At 38.2% G+C, this 14,297-nt stretch overlaps 1 protein-coding gene across 1 annotated transcript in view; it reads left to right on the top strand.

The window, feature by feature from the left end:
• The first annotated feature begins 271 nt into the window (after positions 1–271).
• Positions 272–14,297, top strand: part of LMTK2 (lemur tyrosine kinase 2) — a 31,663-nt gene continuing 17,637 nt past the window's right edge. Inside the window, exons 1-7 of the mRNA XM_009886232.1 lie at positions 272–293; positions 791–871; positions 6,130–6,254; positions 7,099–7,243; positions 9,465–9,538; positions 10,064–10,182; positions 11,605–11,692. Of these exons, the coding sequence (XP_009884534.1) occupies positions 272–293; positions 791–871; positions 6,130–6,254; positions 7,099–7,243; positions 9,465–9,538; positions 10,064–10,182; positions 11,605–11,692 (654 nt within the window). The remainder of the gene's footprint in view (positions 294–790; positions 872–6,129; positions 6,255–7,098; positions 7,244–9,464; positions 9,539–10,063; positions 10,183–11,604; positions 11,693–14,297) is intronic.

Raw genomic sequence — 14,297 nt, 5'->3', positions numbered from 1 at the left:
AGTAAATAAATGCGGGAGAAACCCTTTGTGAGGAAAAGATAATGATCTGAATCTGAGTTGTGAAGAACTATGTAGGAGTCAAGAACACTTTCCCATTCAATTGCTAGCATAGAAGAGAATGACAGTATTATTTAGGAAAGTCGGGATGGCTTTTAAAATCATGCTTATCAAATCTGCTATAAATTAGGGTGATACAACACTTTTTAATCTGGTTACATTAATACCTATTAAACACAGAGTAAGTAAACTGATGAAGTTTATGAAAGACAGCATGGAAGTAGCTAAGGCGCAAAGTTAGATTTGGTCATTCGTTAGTATTTTAAAGGCTGCTCTGTTCCGACTTGGTGTTGTAAAGTAACATCTCAGTTCACGGTCATGTAATTTGAGGGTGTCCAAGAGACAGTTTAAGTGAGTGCTGTACTGCTAGGTTTCTGCTGGAAATAGTTATAGCTATTAGTGCAGAACTGCCATTTATATAGCTGCTCTTGAAGGAACAGGGGCTCTTATGCAGTGGGACTGTTGTCGCATAGCAACTACCGTGCTGAAAGCTTAAAATCAGACGCTCCCTTGAAGTTCACTGTGCCCTAATAATGTTTAATTTATCTGGGCCCTGCGCTGCCTCTATCACAGCAGTGAACGTCTTTTAGTAGTGTACTCGGTAATGTCTGTCATGTACATTTACGTTTTTTTCCCCAAGCTTAGAACTGTGCCGTGCCGTGCATTTTTTAGCCCAGCTTCCTGAAGGTTGAGACCTTAATAACGTGAATTATCACATTGAACCAAATTGGAGAGAGTCAGAGTTCAAGCGTCGTGGCCTTTCCTAAGCTGGCAGTGGAAGAAGGGCAGACCTGCCGTCCCTCAGCAGGGGCAGGCGTCGGGTCCCGTATCGCGCTGCCGGGTGGCAAAGGAAGCCGCGGGTGGATGACGTAAGTGGGTATTTGAGAGCGTTGTGCGCAGACTGGGACGTTGCATAGAGAAGGAAGCCAGTTCCAGCAAGAAACAAACTTTTGTTTGCTTAGGTGTTGCATTTGGTAGTCGGTGGACTATTTTATGAAGAAAGTAGACTTGAAAGAACCTTGGGAAGGTATGGAGAATCCTGACCTATATAAATTGCTTTGAAATATACTTTGTATGAAAATAACATTTTTCCACCCGTTGTAACATGCTAATACGTACTGAAGTCTATGTTCTCGTGTCTATACTTGATCCTGAGAATGCCAGCATAATTTATCATCGTTGGTTTTTCAGTGAGCGTGTTCACATACTTGCCTGCGTACGGGGTTTGACTTCAGATGTGCTGTGCTGAAATTCAGACATTAGTGTAAAGCTTGCTTATGAAGTGGCAGTCTTCAGCACTGCTGAAGAACCTGCTTCAGTAGCTGTTAATTGAATACCTACCTTGGCCAGGGCTTTGAACTGTTTATGGTACCACGTGCTTTTTTGAAGTGGGTAAACAGCAGCATAAAATCAGTATTTAATACTGTGAGGTTTTGAAAAAAAGACCTTATTTTCTGTGTTGATAATTTAGGATCATCTATGTGCCATTTTGAGATGGAACGTTTACTAGCACAGAGTTCTTCGCGTGAAGCATCATGTTGTGTTAACCTTGCAGTAACGCATATAGTAGCACAGACACACGGCATCTCCTGCTGATTTTAATATAGTAGTGATATAATCCAGGCCTCTTCCTCCTGCCTAAGTAGTTTGGATATAGCAGACCAAAGTAGTCTAGACTGTTTGTATTAACTGTCAGGAAGCCTTGTATTGTTGGCATTTTAGATATAGCATTTTTTGGATGTTTTGCAGTTCCTTTCATAAAGAATGGATTCTGACTTCTGGATAGATATTAAGATGTAGTAGGTTGTTGCTGCGTAGGGCTACATTAAATAAGGTAGGTTTTTAAACTGAGATGATATGCTGAGCAAATTTATTAAGTTCTCTATTTTTAGAATCTATTATGTTAAGATTCTTGTCTTCTGCAATCATTATGAAATTGTGAGTGATACTTACTGGATTTTATCTAGGTTTAGATTAAAATTAATTAAATTTACAATGTATTTTAATAGGGTTCTTTAATGAAAGAAAACTGTTTTCTGCAATGACTATATAAAATGGTCCTCTGTTTAATTGAATGGATTACTTTAACAGGGTTCTTTAATGAAAGAAAACTGTTTTCTGCAATGACTATATAAAATGGTCCTCTGTTTAATTGAACGGATTTCTTTCTGGTTGCTTTTTTGGTCAGGATCTTAAAATAAATAGCTGTCATTCCTTTATGCTTTTACAATTTACAAACAAAAGGAGGTATTAAACATCTCCTGTCTTTTCACTTCCGAGTCATTTTACTAAGCTCCAGTGAATTAATCATTGGATGGGAATCGTTGAAAAATGAAAAAGAGGTTATACTGCAGCAGTTTTTTCAGCACTTTGTCAAACACTGTTTCCCATACTTAATCAGTGACTTCCATTGTGGAATATGCACTTATGCAAGCTGTTAAAATAACTTCACTTATAAATTTTAACCCAGTTATATGTTGCCATCATTTTATACATAAATGTACATAAATTTTTTAAAAAGCGCAAATTAAAAAAATATCACTTATTAATGACTATGTGAGAGACTTCAAGGTTTATCCAAATAGAGATAGATTCTGCAGTTCTTAGTAAGTAGCTCTTACTTGTATGAGTCATCTGAAATGCTACTCTGTAAGTGTTGCAGAAACTTGCCTATGATAATTGGCATTTTTCTTGTATTAAAGCATCTTTTTATAACTTTGTATGTGAAATTTGCCTTGTGCTTTTGGAAGTTTAGGTGAGTTCCATCTTCTTAATGAACTGTCAATGGTTAGCTGCCTTTTCAAAGGTGATCTTTGCTTTCTTTTTTTTTTTTTTAACCTTAATTTTCTTTCTTCAGTTAATTGCTGTTAGCTCACACGCTTTCTTTTCTTGGGAATTATAGAAGGTCTCTGAGGTTAGGAAGTAACATAATGAACAGCGGGAACTTTTTTTGTGTGTGTTCATTCCGGGGCACTTAAAGGGGATGGTTGTATTATGAGGAAGAATGTAACTTGCATAAAACGCTTAGATTTTAGGATTGATAAATGCGCCGTTTTCTTTACAGAAGGAATTCCAACCAAAATATGTTGTCTTTTTCATATAAAATAGTTGAATACATGTGCAGCATATCTAGCATATACATTAAGTGCAGCTTGTGATTGTTACTGCTCATTATGTCTCATTTGGAATTAAATAAACCAGAAAACTCGTGTAAGACAACCAGGAGCTTGAATCATTCTAGCTGTATTTGCTGTGATAACTTGGAACTTTTAGGGGGGTCACAAGTGGGATCCTAAGTTGGAGTGAGAGTGGTAAAGTTTATGTAAATACATGTCCTAGCCATGCTGCTGTAGGTGTGATAGATAGCCCATGGGCACGGGTGAGAAGTTTGTAGGTAGAGATAGACCAGCTAATATAGTTACAATAGTTGTACTTTCCGGTGCACAAGCCCCTTGTCAGGTCTTGAAAAGAAGCCATAAGATTGAAAGTGGTAAAGCAAATTTTGAAGAACTGCTTCAAGTTTCAGTGTAGGCTGGTCAAAAACAACATCTAGAAGATGACATGGTGTTTAGAGCAGGGGAGGATGCTAATGAGAAGTGATAACGCTCATCTCCTGTAGGGAGCGGGAAGACACTAAAATTCATGTTAGCCACATGGGCATGAAAAGGAGACATTATAGTGTACCATAAACCCAAAATAAGTTTGATAGTTTGGTTTTTTTAGTGTTACATAGTCTTGACAGCTGAGGTGCTTTATACCTCCATCTTAAGGATCTGGTCTAAAGTTAGTCTTCAAATAGCAGCCTTTCAAGACATGCTAGTAATGCATTCTGTGAATAACAAAACATGCTCTTGGTGTCCGAGTTCATCGTGTAGTCGTCTACTTTTGCTTGGCCAACTTTCCCAAATGCACACGTACACTGGATGAAATGTTCTAGGGGGGTCCGGAGTCTTGCTCTTCTACTGGGAGGAATATAGATTGTAATTGTGGTGATGTATTCACAAGTGTTTATTAGTTGGGGAAAATCTGTGTCTGTTCAGTGGATGGTCTGCGGCGAGTTGACTTCTCACTTCAGTGAAGTTGGTGGTGAAGATGAGGAAGCTCTTTGGAAATATGGTGGGGTGGTTTTGGAAAGAATGTCTTTAAAATAATTTTTAATTGGTAATACCTGGTAAACATTAATATGTTTACTTTTTTTGTAGTAAAGCTACCTTTTATTATTTGGTTGCAGTTAGATGTTCAAAGGATTATCTTATATTTTATCTAAAGCTATATTACCTCTCTGTTTGCAGTAATTTAGCTAATGACTTCACAAAATGTTTATATTTGTGGTTTAGATAATTTTCAGTCTACTTAGTAAGGTTACGGAACATCTGAAGGAAGTAAACATAAATCAGCTGTTACCTTTCCTTTTTTTCATGTGGATGCTTACAAATGGAAAAATACACGGGTGTTATGTAGAGGACTTGATTTAAATGAATATAAATTGTTCTATTGAGAGCCCTCTCCAGAGATTTTTTTTTTCTTCAGAAATTTGACTAAAAGGTGGTGAGCAGCCTCACGTCGCATTTGATCTATGTTTGAACAGTACATATTATCTAGAAATGGAGTGTTCATGCTCTCTAATGAGGTTAGAATGCCAGAGCTATTGTGGAAACTAGAAACAGTATCACTCGTTTGAAAACCTGTCTTTTTTGGTTAACTTTTATTGTTGTATAGATGATATTTCTAATTTATTATACAGAAAACGTGATCTTCGAAAATGTGCTAACAGTTTTTAAGGCGATATTGTAATTATGTCAATTTATTCTTTACATATAATTAAAATAAGTAAATATCCTGTAAATGTTCCATGGAATGTGATGAAAAGCTGTAGTTTTTTCTGGAAACTTCTTGATTACTTTTTGTAGGGTTTTTTTGAAGGTATAAGACGTAGGTGGAAAAGTTTGTATGTCCCTTAACTAGTGATCAACTTCTGGTATATTTTTTTATTATTATTATTGAGACTTCATTTATGTTGTATGCTGTTGCCAGACATTCCCATTGATACTCACATGTTCCCAAAAAATCCAGCCAATCCAAGTCACCTGACATTGTTTAACACTGATGTAATATCTAAATATATTTTAACCCGACTACTCTTCCAGTCTCTGTGGCAGTACCTGTTTAAAAAGAAAAAACAACAACAAAACCAAACCCTCAAGATGTGTGCTGTGGTCTCCTAGGGAACTATGTATCTTTGTTCTCAATTTAAGATGAAAACAGGGATGAAAATAGGTTTAATTCTCCCAGCAAAGACTTAAGAGATATAGATATATATTTTTTTTTAATAAAATGCCATTTGAAGCTTTTGATCCTGTGTGAGTAACAATAACCCGACTTAATTGTAGAAAATGTGTTGTAGAATGTTCCTATATGAAATCTTGGAAAATTATTGGGAAGTATGTTTGGAAAATGGTTAGGGGTCATGTCTAAAATTCTTGAAATGGAGACAAATCACACAATGAATCATAAGAAATAGAAATTGGGGTGGAGCTGATTAAATCCACTGCACTTACGGAAGCGACTTGTATATTTGGCAGACTGTTGTGAATGCATTTATTGAAAGAGACTGTACTGTCTTACATATTTTAAATTTGTATGTAGTTTAAGTGAGGATTTCTTCTAGCTGCCTTTTATCTCAGGACAGGTGTCTTAGCTCATGGGAGATGTCTTCAAAAAGACTGGATCTGTAGTATCTGTGGTTATGTATCTATATAAATTTGTTGACTTAAACAGAATCCTGAGGCTTGGGACTATCACTGTTCATCGCTTGCTTTGGTAAATCATGTTGCCAGTGGTCTCCTGGCTTGAATCAGGTAAGTCCCGAACGGTGCAAGCAGATGGCAGAGCAGAGATACAATTTACCAGTACGTCCTTTCTGTTCAGTTTCCTCTTATTTTTGATCTCATCCACAGAGTTAAATGTTCAAACTCCATCTTTTAAAGAAATGCAGATGGATAATATATTTTGAAGGAATTTCGTAAAATGATAAACATATTTCTATAATACTCCGTACGTGTTTATTTCTAGGAGAAGGAGCTGCAGCTGAAATTTCCTCATCTTTTGTGATTCTGTCCATAAGTACTCTAGCAGTACTGGTAATACTGCTTGCAAACTGTGTCTCCTGCTGTAAAGACCCCGAGATAGATTTCAAGGTAAGCAGCTGAAGTTACCAACGTATATACAAGTGGTAGTCTTAGCTGCGTTCTGATATCCAGAATACTTGATTATTTGTGCTAATATTCTGCAGTTACTGACACTTCAGTGTTGCTGGATGTTCTCTCTGAAATAGCCAGCAACTGTATTTCTACGTGCTGTGAAATCTTGTTGCAACTGTTCTCTCTGAAATAGCCAGCAACTGTACGTGCTGTGAAATCTTGTTGCAACAATTTAAGTACTTGGTCCATGCTGCAGTAAGGACCTTTAATGTCTTTTCCAACTCATTACTAGCTATCAGTATCAGTAGGAAAAGTATACCCTTGAAACAATTTTTCTGTAAAGAACCTATTTGTCATTTTTCCTGTGTATTCTTTTAATTTCTTTTTCTTAGTCTGCTGACAGGGTTTAAGACACTCCTGTTGAAAATAATGCTGAAGATACATATCCACTGTAGCAAAACTCTCGAGGAGAAGTTATCATCAGAAAACAGTTACCTCTGGAATATTGGTTATTGGTGTTCCTAAAATTGAGTTTTGCTCTCATTTCTAAGTGGAGAATATTTGGCCTTGGCAGTTCATGGTGACTCATTCAAAGTCAGGGATAGCATTTAAAGTAAAAAAACCCAAAAACCGGAAACAAAAAAACCCCTGTTCTGTTAAAAGCAATTCTTGATAATTAATCTCTTTAAATCAGTAATAAATTGAAAATAAGGTATAGAAAACTAAAAAGCTGTCACTGTCTTTGGAAAAAGCTAAGCCTCTTTAACATTCGAGCTAGAAGTGTATCAGTGCTAATATTAAGACAAAGATCAACTTGTTTACTAAGTTTGTGTTTTTTCAGGAATTTGAAGATAACTTTGATGATGAAATAGATTTTACACCTCCAGCAGAAGATACTCCATCTGTTCAGTCTCCAGCAGAAGTGTTTACTCTTTCAGTTCCCAATATTACTTTACCAACTCCCTCCCAGTTTCCATCTCGTACAGGTAAATTACTGGGTTTTTTTAGTGAAAAAACGAAGGTCAGCAGTTTCGGTGTGAAAAACGGAGTGTAGCTGATTATGTTTGACTTTACTGTAACATGTTAATTGTTACAAACTTACTTCACTAAATATATTTACTCAGTTTATGTATAGGATAAAATGTGAAATATTACTTCAAAAATGTTAGCTTATGGCAGGGTACCATGTAAGGTAGTGTAAGAGAATGAAACTAGCTGAAATAAACCTCTGCAGAGTACTTTAATTGTGTCCCTATATACATAAAGGGTTTGAAATACTCTAGGATATTAGTGACTTCTGCTCTTTGGTGCTTTTCTTCATGGCGAAGTTGTCACTGGATTTTAGCCATTAGCCTTAAATAGAAGCAGGAGTGACTCTTGAACTTGACAGCAGTGCTACTGTTTCAGCTGCATCGCTTTCTTAATGTCGCTGTAGACTTTTCGTGCTGGAAATGTGGTATCAGTAAGACAGCATTAGATTTCCCTGTGAGAGGTTTTTTGGAATGCGTTCTTTAAAATACAGCTTTTGTAATAGGAAACTGAAGCATCTTAAATATTACAAGCATAGTTCAGCTCAAAGTAGTTGTTCTCATATTGTACTACTTCACATACAATTTTTACATATATTGCTTGTGTTGCTTAATCATTAGATGTCATCGGAAACTTCTAGTAAAAGTTCTGAACCTACAAATGTCAAGAAACTGTCAGTGTGCCTTTAATATAAAAGAAATGTTACTCAGTGTTTTAATGAGTGAGGGAAAATTATCTATGAATCATTTTATCTCAGCTCTTCTACATTGCCATAATTGTTAAAACTATGGGTTTTGTCACTAGCAGTTATTTTGCCAGAAGTGAGGCAGTGTACTTGAGTAAGGTATGCTGGGGAGATGTAGCTGTGCTGATTTGGCATTCCCCGTGCTTAGGAGCACCTTGACAGTGTATTACACAGCTGCAGCTGCGCCAGTAAAATAAGACTGGTGTCAACGTGGTTTATGGAAATAAAAATACTGGCTAGAATTCAGTCAGACAAGTGGTAATGATGGAAAGTTTTTGTGTACGCCTATTTATTAATGTTCCTAACCAATTAGGCAGCAGAGGGATAAACAACACTGAATCTTTTGTATAGTATAGAGCCTGACATTGTTACTGTCCACCCTCTGCCAAGATCTGGGTCTTGTTTTCTCTCCTTTCCCTTTCTGCGCTCTTTACGTGAAGTATTTTTAGTCGGAAAATGTCCTTCTTCCAGATGGTAGCTATAAGTAGGGCAGTTGGGCTGAAGGGTGAAGCAGTGAAACCCTTTCTCTTAAAATGGTAACTTTCTGTATGACTATAGATGTTAAGATGTACAAGCAAGGAGTATTGTCTTGGGTTTTCTACTTTTGTTTACACAGGAAACGTTTGTAAGTAGGTTACTTCAGGTGCAAACTGGTGAGGGGTCTGGAGCACACGTCTGGTGAGGAGCGGCTGAGGGCCCTGGGGGTGTTCAGCCTGGAGAAGAGGAGCTGAGGGGAGACCTTCTCGCTCTCGACAGCTCCCTGACAGGAGGGGGGAGTGAGCGGGAGGCTGACCTCTTCTCCCTGGTGACAAGTGACAGGACGAGAGGAAACGGCCCCAAGATGCACCAGGGGAGGTTTAGATTGGATATTAGGAAACATTTCTTCACCCAAAGGGCTGACAAGCACTGGCACAGGCTGCCAGGGAAGGGGTGGAGCCGCCATCCCTGGGCGTGTTTAACTTGTGTAGCCGTGGTGCTGAGGGACGTGGTCTAGTGGTGGACTTGGCAGAGCTGGGTTAACGGTTGGACGCGATGATCTTAAAGGTCTTTTCCAACCTAAACGATTCTGTGATTTGATCCACCCAACTACAGGGTTTGATAGACTTTTATATTGGAATTAGAACTCAGCCTTTTTGTTTTCTTACTGAATGCAATAAAAAACGAAAAAGTTTGTGTCATATGGAGAATCACTGTGTTTTTGTAGGGAGTGTTGTATGATTTAGAAGCTGGAGCTGAGAAAATTTTCACTTGAGTGCTATTGTCACAACGTTCCTTCATACTTTATGTATGTCTAACTAGGTTTTGCTGCTTAGTCTGAATGTGTGCATGTAATTGGGAATAAATATTGTAGGAGCTTGCATTATTTCCTCAACAGTTGATAACTGGCCATCTCGGTGGTTTGATGTGTGGTACATTTTTGTTGTGTGTGACAGATGGATCAAAGTCTCAAGTTGCACGTCAGAGTCTAAACTACATCCAGGAAATTGGAAATGGCTGGTTTGGAAAGGTGAGAATTTTGTTTTGTTGTTTTTTTTACTGCAGCTTGAGTCTTATTCCTAACTAGCTAGGCTACTGTATTTCCTTTAAAATGGTATTCTTTAAAAAAAAAAAAAAAGCATAAGAAAAACTGAAGTTGAAATTGGATGTTTCCTTGCACGCACTTCTTAGCTGTAATCACAGAACTACTCAGTACAGCTTTAATTTATGTGTAGTTTCTTACCACAGTTACTTACTAGGTATGCATTTTACTTCTGTGGACTTGAATTAATACATTCCTGTTACTGCCAATTCTTTCTAGGAGAAAATATTAAGTAAATAAGTGGTCTTCACTAGAAAACGTGTTTTCTGAAAGTTGGTGTGTAGATCAGTTGTCAAGTTGTATTAAGTATGGGGTTTAATTATCAGAGCTCTGCACGCATTGACAAGCCAGAAAATCTCCCTTACAGCATGTTTTTAGCTCTTGTTTTTCTTTGCAGGAAAACTCCAAGATTTTTTTTCCCTCTGATCAGACACAGTGGTTATCTTTTTCCAGGTTCTGCTTGGAGAGATCTACACAGGCACTAGTGTAGCAAGGGTGATAGTGAAGGAGTTGAAGGCAAGCGCAGGTCCCAAGGAGCAAGAACAGTTTTTAAGAAATGGGGAACCATATTAGTAAGTAATATTTCACAGCTTGGTTAATTCATACACTTCATACTGCTGCGTGTGAATTCTGGACAGTTCTTTTGTTAAGTGTTATTCTCTCTAATTTCCCTCCCTTATAACTGAAGTGCACGTCCTTAAAAAGTGAAATACAGTCAATCCAAAGTGAGCAAAAGTTGAGTTTGCTTAGAAATAAAATTAAGCCCTTTGCTTAAATGTGTTTGGTAGTTACTGTTTGTGACTGGAAAACGCACTGGGTTTGGTTTATCAGATTTTCTTCTACAGCTGCTTGGAACAAACTCCTGATGTTGCAAACTAACCTTATGCCTACTTACTTGCCTCTGAGAACCGAGGCTTAACTCCTGTACTTGGCTTTCCCATTAGAAGCAGGGGAACTGGCAACACTTTGTCTGCTGTTAGATACACATTCATTTCTTCAGAGTTCAATTTTTCAAAAAATTCAATGCAACATAGTGATAAAAACTGATTTTGTTCAGGTAGCTTCCAAGGAGGCTTGTGCACACAATACCCCCCTTCTCCCTCCGGAATTACACTAACTTCAGTCCAGCAGTACTCTACAACTGAGAAATCATTGATCTGACTGGAAATGCCAATAAAACAGGATTGTTTGGTGTTCTGTTCCTCTTGTGTTATGCTTGGAGGATACTCAATTCTAGGGGTTGAGCCTTTGTGCATCGGAAGGGTATTTGGTGTATTAAAGGGAGTGTAATTTCTCTTCCCATGTTTGGGAATAGTGAGACCTCTCTGAAGAGCTAACTGCCACAAGTTAACGGCTTTTGTAGATGACTGGAGAAGAGGCATGCTGTAGTTCACTAGACATACCTTGTAGTGTGGTTTACTTTGCCCGAATATGCTACGGGTGGGTGGTCATAGGGAGCTTCCTATTCTAAATGCTTTCTAATGACCTAGTTATATTTGCATTTAAGCTTAAATTGTTGGCAGTTGTCAGAAGAAGAAATCTCATGCCTTCTGCTGCATTGGCACAAGTGGTTTTGAAGCAATTTAGAAAAAGTTACTGATCTGCCTGGGAACTAACTTAGCTAAATAAAGGTTTAGCTTTTAGCCAGGTCGGTTCCTCGGAGTAGTTCATGAACCAGTTGCATGTGCTTATTTTTGGTATACGGGATGGTGGGAGGATGGGTGTGACTTTCTTGTGGCAGTGCTGGCGTTTGTGGTTTTGAGATGCTCTGAGTTTCAGCTGCTCTCAGTGATACGCTGCAGCAGTACAAAGGAGATATAAAGGTGCAAATGGAATTTGTGGCTTTGGATACTTGCACCTTCTGTTCACACAGCGCCCCCCCCCCCCCATGTTACGTGGTGAAGCTTCTGGTAGGGATTTCAGTGTGTTGTGTTATACTGCAGATAATGTATAGTGTCATTTTTCTGGCTTTAACTGTATTTTTTTCACTCTAGCATTCTTCAGCATCCAAACGTTCTCCACTGTATTGGGCAATGCGTGGAAGCCATTCCTTACCTCCTAGTTTTTGAATTCTGTGACTTGGTAAGTGCACTTATACAAAAGACTGCAGTTTTTCCATTAGTGTAAATTGTATGTAGTGTATTTATTGCCCTCCGCCCAAAATGATTTGTTTTCTTTCTGGGAAATTTTTTGAATAACCAGAATGTCAGAAGACAGACTTTTTTTGGCTTAGAGAAAAACCGCAAGTATAAATCTTTGTTTGTATTCTTTTCAATTAATCATGTAAATTCTAGGTACTTGTGGAACATTCTGAAGAGGAAAATACCTGTTCCGCCTTTGATAACCGAATTACTAGTCTCTTTCGGTCTGCCTGCATCACGTACCAGGGAGCTTGGAGGGGAAGGGGGGTGACAGAAGGAAGCTTTTTATTGCAGTCAAGTATCATCTGCACATGCTCACAAACACGTCCTAAATTCTGCTTGCTGTCTGTGCAACCTTAATGTGCTTTTATTAATCATGTCTATGAAAATGTTAATTGAGGAAACAAAGGATTTCTTCCCTTTTGCCTTTCCACACCCCCCCCGCCTTTTCCAAGTGCCCAAATTTTACCCGTGCTGTGCAGCTCTGGCTAAAATGCGATGGTGGGTTCACTTCCAGGATTGGTAATGAGTGTATTCTAATAGCTAGAATTTTCAGTATCATCCTGTTCTCTTCCCGATCCTTTCTGTTACTGTATTCTCCTTTTCCCTACTTTTGTTCTTCTTTGCTTTCCCTTCCCTTCACCCCCAGGCAAATGCCTCCTTTTGCTCCCTGAACACCAGGAGAAATGCTCAGAGCAGAGTGGAGGGTGTTCTCGCTGCTTCCTGCTCCGCTGTTAGTGCCGCAGAGGCCACTGGCGACGGGAAGGATGGCTGCACAAAACGTTTGCTCAGCCTCTGCATTCCTGGGCATGTGTTGGAGTTGAGGTGAACGGTGGGAGGAAGGGATGGCGTGCATGTACAGAAACTTTGAACTGTGCCCAGTATACACGGCGTCTGCAGAGACTAAAATTTGGATGTGACAATGGATCTGTGGTCTGGAAAGACTTGAATTGCTTTATTGTAGCATAACACATCAATAAAAAAACAAACAGACCCAGAACTCCGGGGGGCTGTCTAAACATTGGCTCAGTAGCTGCTTTTAAAGTTTGTGGTGTCAATACTATTTAAAGCTAAGTTTCTTGAAAAATGTCAAGACAGAAATGAACTCAGAAGTGCATGTATATGTTATTAAGAAATAAGTCTTTCAGAAGTAAGATAGTTTGCATTTATAAAGGTCAGAAAGATCCTTTTTTTATCAGCTTCACTTTCCCTTTAAACTCAGGTGCACAAATACAGTTCTAGTTGCATCAGTTACCTCAAGCAATTTAAATAACAGTTAACATGGAATTTTGAGTTTTCTTGAGAAATATCAGTTAGTATGTGACCTTAAATAACTATATTTTTTCATAACTGCTCTTTTGCTCAAATTTATTAGCTGTGGTACATTAATGAGGCAGAAGAACTGATAAAACCATTCTTTTCTAAATGGAAGAAACGCCTGAACTTTTTAAGTGACTGATCAAAGTGAAATGTTCCGGTTTTGCTAAGAATTAAAAAGTAGGTGCCTAAGGTTAACCAGATAATGGCTTTTATAGTTTTTCAATATGTAGAAATGGAATACTACTTACTGATTTTAAATCTGCTACTCAAATTGGAGATTTTTTGAAAGGATGGTTGAAAGAGAATTGCATTTTATGGAGTCTAGCATCCAAATATTTAATCAGATTTAATTGCTGCCATGTTTTTAAATAGTTATGCTATTTAATCTCTGTTATTTAGTTATGCTATTTAAACTTTTAGTTTGAAGATGGAGTAACTTTTAAATATTGCCCTACTTTATACAGGAAAAAACCAATATCCTCGTTTGATGCCTGATGATTAATGCCAGAATTTCATGATCCTACAGAGTAATCTGGAAAGGATTTTACTTAAGGGGATAAAATAGATTTTCACTTTAACTGGGGGCAGTAAGCTTGACAGCCAAAGTGGTAGTTTTATAAATTCAAATGTAGTTAAGTAATTTATTTGGAATGGAAAATAAATGCCTGTGCTGATTTCTATTCCAAGTGAACTAAAACTTGTTATTAGAAAATTATATATTATTGTGAGTTAAACATGACTTTCCTACTAAGTCTGGCTCACATGAAGAGTTCTTACTTGGTAGAGCTGAGTATCTCCTAGACAGCACAGTATTTTGTTCACCGTGCACACAAATATACAGGGGATAGGCAGACAAAACAGCATTCACTCGAATAGCTCTGTGCGGAGACTGAGTGGAGTGCAGTAAGGGCGCTCCGTGTCGCTGCATGTCACTGATCCTTGCTGCAGTCCGGGGCCGAGTGTGGGAGGGAGCGATGTTGGAGTGAGGGGAGAGGAGAGACATGAAGACAGGAGAAATGTGAAGGAAGCCAGACGGCACTATTTGGAATAGGAGGTATGGCTAGATAGCTTTTTTTTTTTTTTTTTAAAGTAGACAGGTTTTTAGTGGAGTGTCAGTGGGCTGATACTGTAGAAGCTGCTTTAAATCCCTGTGGCTGGGGTGGCAGTTTCTTGGATTTTTCAGGCTTTTAGTAAGTGATCTCAAAATCTGGTACCTTCTTTTGTCC

Source organism: Charadrius vociferus, unplaced genomic scaffold (assembly GCF_000708025.1).
Source record: "Charadrius vociferus isolate BGI_N301 unplaced genomic scaffold, ASM70802v2 scaffold430, whole genome shotgun sequence".
In the NCBI taxonomy this organism is placed as follows: Eukaryota; Metazoa; Chordata; class Aves; order Charadriiformes; family Charadriidae; genus Charadrius; species Charadrius vociferus.
Note: the sequence above shows the minus strand (reverse complement) of the source record. Positions and strands in the feature narration are given on the sequence as shown.